General features: G+C 60.2%; 1 protein-coding gene across 1 annotated transcript; it reads left to right on the forward strand.

The window, feature by feature from the left end:
- Positions 1–4,412: 4,412 nt before the first annotated feature.
- On the forward strand, positions 4,413–5,251 carry LOC119568806 (vegetative cell wall protein gp1-like; the record flags this gene model as incomplete). The annotated part of the gene is made up of 1 exon (XM_037917247.1): positions 4,413–5,251. A coding segment is annotated over one exon (839 nt), but the record flags the coding sequence as incomplete, so codon positions are not given.
- Between the last annotated feature and the right edge of the window lie 3,922 nt (positions 5,252–9,173).

Consider the following 9,173-nt stretch of genomic DNA (forward strand, 5'->3'; position numbering starts at 1 on the left):
TTTTTTTTTTTTTTTTTAAAAGGTAATCATCTTAAAAACCCACAAAAAGGTTTTTTTTGAAGGTTTTTTTGGGGTTAAAAATTTCACAATTTTAAAACCGGGGGATTTTTTTTTGGGTTTGGGGGAAGAGAAGCTTTTTTTTTGGATTTTTTTTATTGCGGAAAATCCCCCGCGACGGCATAAATCACTGTGGCAAAACCCATCCCCTTACGTCAAGAGGGGGGATTTTCTTACTGGGGCCCCCCTTTTTTTTTTTTTTTCCCTGTTTTTTGAAAAGGAAAAGATAAAAGCGTTTTTTTTTGTAATCCCTTTTGCATTTTTAAAATGCAACTTGTAAAAAATTTTTACTGTACATGTTTTCCCCAAATAATTGGTTTTTTTTCATTTTTCCCCTTCAGCAAAATTTTTTTTTTAAATTTTTCAGGGGGGAAAAAAAGAAAATCCGGCCTTTTTTCCGGGTTTTCCCCCATTTTAACAGACCATTGCTGGTTTCCCCTTTTGGGTTTTTCGCCCCCCATTCCAGAATTAAAAAAACCCCCCCCTTTCAAAAAATGATGGGGGCACTCCTAAAAAACTAGAGACCCCCCCTTTTTTTCACCTAAAACGGGGTTGATTAAAAAAACGTCTCTCAATTCAAGAAAGGCGGGTTTTTTTAAAATTTTTTCGATAATTGTGAAGGCATTTTTTGCAATTTTTAAAAATGGGGAAGTTTTTTTTTTGAAATCATTTAAGCTGCTACCCCCTTTTTTTTTTTTTTTTTTGTCTTATAGATGGGGTTTTTTCGCCCCCTGGGGGTTTTTGGCAAGAGATTTTTTTCACCCCGAGGAGGAAAAAATACTGCCACTGTAGCGGGATGGGGAACGCAAATAAGAGGGGGAAATACAATCAAAAGTGTAAAAAAAATCCCCCTTTTTTTGGGTCTTTTTTTTTTTCAAATAAAAAAAAATAACCAGCACATTTTTTTATAATAAATTTTTTTAAAATTTTTTTTAACCTTATTTATCCCCAACTTTTTTTTTTTCCCAGCGGATAATGATGGGAATTTTAAAATTTTTTTTCCGCCCCTTAGAAAAGCTGCTAAACATTTTTTTTTTTTCCCGGAATATGCGAACGAGCCCCCCCTTTTTTTAATAGGGGCCTTTTGGATAGAGGAAGGCCCATGAAAATGCTTGTGCGGAAAAACTGGTGGCCCCCTTGATGTGCTATGGGTAAATTGGCCCCCCCCTTTTTTTTTCCCTAAAGCCCCAAATTTTTTTTTTGCTTTTCCGTGCATGCCCAAAAAGCCCCCCCTATAAAAAATAAAAAAATTACTCATTTTTTTGAAATAAAGCAACATCTCTCATGATGTATATAGGTGAAAATATTTTTTTTTAAAAAAAATATAAATTTTTGGAAAACTTTTTTTTTCCCCGGGGGCCGAAAAGGGGGTAAAAAAAGGGTTCCCCCCCCTTTTTGGTTTTGGTTTTGGCCCCCAAATTTGAAAAGGGGGTTTTCCCCCCCACCCTTTTAAAAATTTAAAAAAAAAAAACCCCTATTTAAAATTTCCCTTTGGGTTTTGGGGGCTAAAAAAGGGGGGGCTTAAAAACCCCAAAAAAAAAAAAACCATTTTTTGCCTTTAAACCCCAGTCCCCCAAAAAGAATGCCCATTTGGGGGGGAAAATTTTTGGGAGGCCCGGAAGGGAATAAAAATTTTTCCGCAAAATTTTGGTTTAAACCCCAAAAAGGGCCCCCAAAAAAAACCAACCGGGGGGGGCCGGGGGGGGGGCCCGGCCCCCGGGAGTGGGGGCCCCCCCAAAAAGGGGCCCCCCCGGGGGGGGGCCCGGGGCACCCGGGGGGGGGTTTTTGGGGCCCCCGGGGGGGGCCCCGGGGGGGGCAAAAGCCCCCGGGGGGGGGCCCCCGAAAATTTCACGCCCGGGGGGGGGCGCTCATGCCCGGCCCGGGAGTGAGGCCCGGCCCCCGAAAGACGCCCCCCGGGGGGGGGGGGGGGGGGAGGAGGGCGCCGAAACCCCCCCCGGGGTGGGCCCCCTGCCCCCCCCGGGAGTGGGCCCCCTCCCATGAAAAGCCCCCGGGGGAAGGGGGGCCCGGGGGGGGGGCCCCCGGGGGGGGGGGGCCCCCCCCTTTGGCCCCCGGGAGTGGGGGGCCCCGATGCCCCCCCCGGGGGGGGGGGGCGCCCCCGATGCAAACCCCGGGGGTGAGGCGCTCGATGCAAACCCCCCCGGGGGGGGGGCGCTCGATGCACCCCCGGGAAAGGGGGGGCCCGCCCCATGCCCCCGCCCCGGGAAATGAGGCCCCCCAAAAAAAACCCCCGGGGAGGCGGGGGGGCCCCCGGGGGAGGGCCCGGGGCCCCGCGGGGGTGAGGCCCCCCCCCCCCCCGAGCCAAAAAAAACCCCCCCCCCCGGGGGGGGGCCCGAGGAGCCCGGGAAGGGGGGAAGGCCTCGATGCCCCCCCGGGGGGGGAAAACCCCCGGGGTGGGAAAAACCCCCCCGGGGGGCCCCCCTACCCCCCCGGGGGGGGGAAACCCCGGGTGAGGGGAAAAAAAGGGGGAAAAAGGGTTTTAGGGAAAAAAAACCGGGGCCCCCCCCCTCAGGGGGGAAAAGGGGGCTCTTTTAAAAACCCCCCCCGGGGGGGGCCCGGGGCCTGATTTCCCCCCCGGGAAAAAAAAGGCCCCTTTTTTTTTTAAACCCCCGGGGGGTGGGCCCTTGGGGGCCGGGGGGAAAGGGGCCCCTTTTTTGGGGGGGGGGGGGGGAACCCCCCGGGGGGGGTCGTTTTAACGCCCGGGGGGGGAAAGGCCCCGAGCACCCCCGGGAGGAGGCCCCCATGAAAGCCCCAAAGGGCCTTCCCGAAAAGGATTGGGGGGCCCCTTCCCCCCCCGGATTTTAGGGCCCCCGGATCAAACCCCCGGGGGGAGGGGGGGTTGGGAGCGGGGTTTTAAACCCCTTGGGGGAAAAAAAAGGGTTGGGGGCCCCCCCGGGGGGCCCCCCCCCCGGGGAGGGAAAACCCCCCCCAATTTTTCCCCAAAACCCCGGGGGTTTAACCCTCCCAAATGGGCAAAAAACCCGGGGGAGTAAACCCGGTTTTTTAAAAACCCCGGGGTTGGGGGGCCGGGGGGCCCCCAAAACCCAAATTTTTTTTCCCCCCCCAAAACCCCCCCGGGAAAACCCTTTTTCCCCCCCCTAAAAAAACCCCCGGGGGGCCCTTTGGGGAAAAAGGGGGGGGAAGGGTTTTTAAAAGCCTTTTTTGGGGGGTTTTTAAAAGAACCTTTGGGAAAACCCCGGGGGGAAAAAATGTGGGGTTGGGACCCCCGGGTATTTTTCCTTAAACCCCCGTTTAAGGGTTTTTTCCCCCCGGTTGAAAAGGCAAAAGGGGTTTTTTTTTTTTTGGGGTTTTAAAATGCAAAATTTTAAAAAAAAAAAATTTTTTTTTTTTTCCCCCGTTTTTTTTTTTTTGTTTTTTGGGGGGGGGGGGCAAATTTTTTGGGCCCCTTTTGGGGTTTTTTTTTTAAAAGGGGGGGAAAGACCTATTTTTTTTCCCCCCCTTTTTTTTTAAACCGCTTGGGGCCCAAAAAAAGGTTTTAATCCCTTTTTTTTTTATTTTCTTTTCCCTTTTTAATTTTTCCCCGGAAAAATTTGGGGTCCCCTTTAAAGATTTTTTTTCAAAAAACGGGAAAACTTTTTAAAGGTTTTTTTAAACCCCAAAAAAACCCCAAAACCCCAGGCCCCCAAAGGGGGCCCGGAGGGAAAAATTTTTTTTTCCCGATTTTCCAAAAACAAAAGGGCCCCAAGGGAAAAAACCCCCCCCGGGCCCGCCCGACCCCAGGAAAAACCCCCCCTTTTTTTCCAAAAAAAATGGGGGCCCCCAAAAACAAAGGGGAAAAATTTTTTGGGGGGCCCAAAAACCCCCCCGGGGAAAAAACCCCAGGGAAAAAAACCCCCAAAGGAAATTTAACCCCCGGGGCCCCAAAAATTTTTTTAAAAAAAAAAGTGGGGGCCCCCCCCCAAAATTTTTTTTTTGGGGGGGCCCCCCCCCCCCTTTTTTTTTTTTTTTTTTTTGGTTTTTTTCCCAAAAAACGCCCGGGGGGAAAAAAAGGGGGGGGCGCTTTTCCCCCCCCTCCCCCGGGGACCCCCAAATTTTAGCCCTAACGGGGTAGGGGGATTAAAACCCCCCCATTTTCCCCAAAAGTTTCAGTTTTTTTTAAAAAACAAGTTCACCCCAGTTTAAAAATTTTTTTTCCCAAAAAACAAAAATTAAAGGGGGGAAAAAAAAAACCAACCCCCCGTGGGTTTTTTTTTTACAAAGGGTTTTAAAGGGGGGCCTTTTGGGTTTGGGGGGGGCCCGCCTTTGAAAATTTATCCTTTTTTTTGGGAACCCCCCCCCGGTAAAACAAACAAAAACCCGGGCCTCCGACGCCGCAGGTGCCAACAACACAGCCTCCGACGCCGCAGGTGCCAACAACACAGCCCCCCCCACCCCCCGCGGTGGGCCAACCCCCAAAAGCCCCCCCCCCGACGCCCCCAGGTTTGCCAACCAACACAGCCCTCCCCCCACGCCGCAGGTGGCCCAACCAACAAACCACCCCCCCCGACCCCCCCGCAGGTGCCCAACCAACCAGCCCCTCCCGACGCCGCAAAGGTTGCCCAACAACACAGCCTCCGACGCCGCAGGTGCCAACAACAGCCCTCCGAACCCCCCGCCCGGTGGGGAAACAAAAACGCCTTCGACGCCGCAAAAGGGGCCAACCCAACACAGCCCTCCCGACGCCCCAGGTGCCAACAACACCCGCCCTCCGAACGCCGCAAGGTTGGCCAAAACAAAACAAAGCCCTCCGACCCCCGCAGGTTGCCAACCAACACAGCCTCCGAAACGCCCGCAGGTGCCCCAAAAACACAGCCCCCCCCCGACGGGCCCCAGGTGCCCCAACAACACCAGCCCCCGAACCCGCAGGTTTGCCCAACCAAAACAGGCCTCCCCAACCCAGGCCGCAAAGGTTGCCAACAACACAGCCCTCCGAACGCCCGCCAGTGCCCCCCAAAAACACAGCCCCCCCTCCCGACGCCGCAGGTGCCAAACCACAACCAAAAAGCCTCCGACGCCCCCCAGGTGCCAACCAAAAACAGCCCTCCCCAAAGCCGCCCCGCCAGGTTGCAACAACAACAGCCCTCCCACGCCCCCCCAGGTGCCCCCCAACACAGCCTCCGACGCCGCCAAGTGGCAACAACACGCCATAGCCCCTCAATTTAAAATAAAAGTGTAAAAAGGAGGGTATAACAACAAATTCAGTATCAGTAACGCAGCAGTGCCCCCGACTGCCCCAGAGTGTTCTTACACAGAATTTGGGTGTGAAAAGTAAGTATACCATATAAATGTAAATCTACGCACGCCCCGCAACGCCCATCCCGCCTCGCAAACGCACCCTCATCCGCTCGCAAAAGCCAACTCCTCAAAATCCCCGCCCTTTTGCACCGCACGCACTCATTCCCGCCTCCCGCCCCGCCCCAAAGCACTTCATCCCGCTCCCCAAACGCACGCAAACTTCCATCCGCCTCCCCACGCAAAAAGCCCAAACCCGCTCGCAAACGCAAACCTCATCCGCCGGCCCACGCAAACCACTCATCCGCCCCGCACGCACGCACCCCCATCCGCTTCGCAAAACCACGCAAACCCTCATCCCCCTCGCCACGCCCACGCTACCACCCTCACCCTTCGCACGCCCAAAATCACCCCGCCGCAACGGGACCACCCGCAACGCCCCCCCCACCCCGCTCCCCAAAAAACCCCCCCCACCGCCCCGCAAAACGCACCCCCCGCCCCCGCCCCCACCGCCTCGCCACGCACCACCTCCCTTTGCACGCACGCACTCATCCGCCTCGCCAACGACGCATCCACGCCTCGGCACGCAACCCCAAAACCCTCCCCGCTTAACGACCATTCCCCCCCGCACGCCAACCCCGCCGACGCAAAGCCCATCGCCCCCACGCACGCAAACCGCCACGCAAACCCGCCGCCCCGCCCCAACGCCCCGCCCAAAGCACGCAAAGCAAAGCCAACCCCCACCCCCTCGCCAAAGCCAACCGCCGCACGCACGCAACGCACCCCGCACCGCCCCGCCCCGCAAAGCCCACGCCCCCCCCGCACGCACCCCCACCCCCCCAAAACGCCCGCACCCCTTTTGCACGAAACGCAACCCCCACGCAAAAACCCCGGTCGCAACCCCACGCACGCCACGCCCAACCAAACCCCGCCCCCTTTGCACGCACGCAAAACCCCAAAAACGCACCCGCCCCCAAAACCCCCCAACCCCCCCCCGCACGCCACGGCACCAACCCACGCACGGCCCCCCCCCCGCCACCGCCTTCGCAAAACCCCAACGCCAAAAGGAAACCCGCCCCCCCGCACGCACGCCCCGCACCCCCGCCAAACCCCCCTCGCCCCCGCAAAACGCACCCAACCCCCTTCCGCAACGCCAAAACGCACGGCCAACCCGCTCGCAAAAAGCAGCCAACCCCGCACCCGCCCCCCCCGCCCGCAAAAACGCCCCGCCCCGCTTTCCGCACGCACCCCACCCCGCCAAAAGAAGCCCAAAGCAAACCCGCCCCCCCCCCCCGCAAACCCCCCCGCAACCCAAACGCAACCCCCCCCCCTTGCGCACGCACGCCACGCCAACGCAAAACCCCGCTTTGGGCCCCGCACCGCAACGCAAAACCCCGCAACCCCCCGCCCCCCGCAAACCCGCCGCCCCGCACGCCCCCCCACGCAACCCGCCCCCCCGCCCCCCCGCCCGAACGCACGCACCGCCGCTCCCCGCAACGCAAAACCCAAAAACCCGCTCCGCCCCACGCCAAAAACCGCCCCCAACCCGCCTTCCCGGCACGCAACCCCCCGCCCCCCACCCCAAAACGCCCCCCCGCCCCTTCGCCACGCCAAACGCAACGCCTAAAAACGCCCCCGCCCCCGCCCCCAAAACCCCCCCTCCCCGCAACGCACGCAACGCAACCCGCTCGCCCCACGCCCAAAAAAACCCCGCCCCCCCCCTTTCCACGCAAACGCCAAACCGCACCCCCCTTCGCACGCAACGCAAAAGCCCCCCCTTCGGCAACCCCCACGACCCCGCCCCGCTCGCAAAGCCCCGCCCCCAACCCCCCAACCCCCGCCTTCGCAACGCAACCCACGCCAACAAACCCGCCTTTTCGCCACGCAACGCCAACGCACCCCCCGCCCACCCACGCCAACCCCGCAACGCACCACCCCCGCTCCGCAACGCACGCACGCAACCCCGCCTCCGCCCCCCGCCAAAAGCCACCAACCCGCCCCTTCGCAAACGCACGCACGGGAACAAACCCCCGCCCCCCGCCCCGCACCCCCCCAACCCCGCAAACCCCCCCCCTTTTCGCACGCCCCCCCGCAAACGCAAACGCACCCACCCCCCTCGCAACGCACGCCAACGCCAAAACCCCCGCTTTCGGGACGCCCCCCCCCCAAAACGCCCAAACCCCCCCCCCCACGCCACGCACCCAACCCCCGCCTCGCCAAACCCCACCGCACGCCCAAAAAAAAACCAAACCCCCCGCCCCCGCACGCCAAAGCAAAAACCCCCCCCCGCCCCCCCACCAACCCGCCTCGCACCCCCAAACACACGCCACCCCGCTCCCGCAACGCAAAGCCAAAAGCAAAACCCGCCTCGCCCCCCGCAAACGCCCAACGCAACCCCCCTTTCGCACCACGCACGCAACCCGCCCCGCCAAAGCCACGCCACCCCAACCCCCCCCGCCGCACGCCCAAACCAAACCGCCCCCCGCACGGCACCACGGGAACCCGCCTCCCCAACGCAACGCAAAGCCCCCCCCGCCCCCGCACGCACCCGCAAACGCCAACCCCGCCCCCCGCACGCCACGCACGCCACCCGCCCCCGCAAACGCCAAAACGCCCCCACCCCCCGCCCCGCCCCAAAAACACGCCAACCCCCCGCCCCAAACCCCCCGCTTCCGCCAACGCCCAAAACCCCCCGCACGCCCACCCCCAACCCGCCCCTTCGCAACCCACGCAAAAGCACCCCCCTCGCCCGCACGCCACGCAAACCCCCCTTTCCCCCAACCGCACGCACGCAAAAAACCCCCCCCGCCAACCCCGCAACCCCACCCGCCCCGCACCCCAAACCCCCCAAACCCCCCCCCCCCCCCAAACGCAAAACGCACCAACCCGCTCGCACGCCCACGCAAACCGCCAAAACCCCCTTCGCACGCCAAACGCAACGGGCCCCACCCCCCCTTTCCCCACCAAACGGCCCCACCCGCCAAACCCCGCCCGCCCCACGCCCCCAACGAAAACCACCCCCGCCCACCCCAAAGCACCCCCAAAAACCCCCCCGCGGCCCGCACGCAAACGCCCCCGCCAAAACCCCCGCCCTTTTTCGCAACGCCCAACGCACCCCCCCCGCACGCACCCCGCCGCAAACCCCCCCAAACCTTCCCCACGCAAAACGCACCCCCCACGCACCGCCCGCACGCAACCCCCACGCACCCCCCAAAACCCCGCTCCCGCACGCCCAACGCACGCAAACCCCCCCCCAACCCCCCCTTTGCCCAAAACGCACCCAAACCCGCCACCCGCCCTCCGCCCCCCCACGCCCACACCGCCCGCCAAACCCGCCCAAACCCCCGGCCACCCACGCACCGCCCCGCAAACCCCAACCGCCCCCGCCCCCCCCGCCCCAAAAGCAACGCAAACCCGCCCAAACGCCCAAAAACCCAAAAACCCCCAAAGACCCCGCTTTGGGACGGAAAGACGCAACCGAAAAAACCCCCAAAAAAAGCGCCGAACCAAACCCCCCCCGCCCCCCCGCCCCAAAACCCCGCACGCCCAACCCCGCCCCCGCACGCCAACCCACGCAACCGCAAAACCCCGTAAACCCTTAAGCCAAACCCCCCTTTTTTCCCTCCCACGCACGCACCAAAACCCCCATTTAAGTTAAAAAGAAGCGGAGCACACCGGCCCCCTTGAAAACGAAGCCCCAAAACCCCTTTTGAACCCCGCCGCAAAACCGGCCACCAAAAACCCCCTCGCCCGCACGCCCAAAAAGCTTTTCCTTTCCGGACGCCCCCCTTTGCAAACGACGGAAAAATTTTGGCCGGGACCCGCCCTCCCAAACCGACCGTGGGCCCCCAACCCCCAACCCGTTC

This window comes from Penaeus monodon, unplaced genomic scaffold (assembly GCF_015228065.2).
Source record: "Penaeus monodon isolate SGIC_2016 unplaced genomic scaffold, NSTDA_Pmon_1 PmonScaffold_1088, whole genome shotgun sequence".
Classification (NCBI taxonomy): Eukaryota; Metazoa; Arthropoda; class Malacostraca; order Decapoda; family Penaeidae; genus Penaeus; species Penaeus monodon.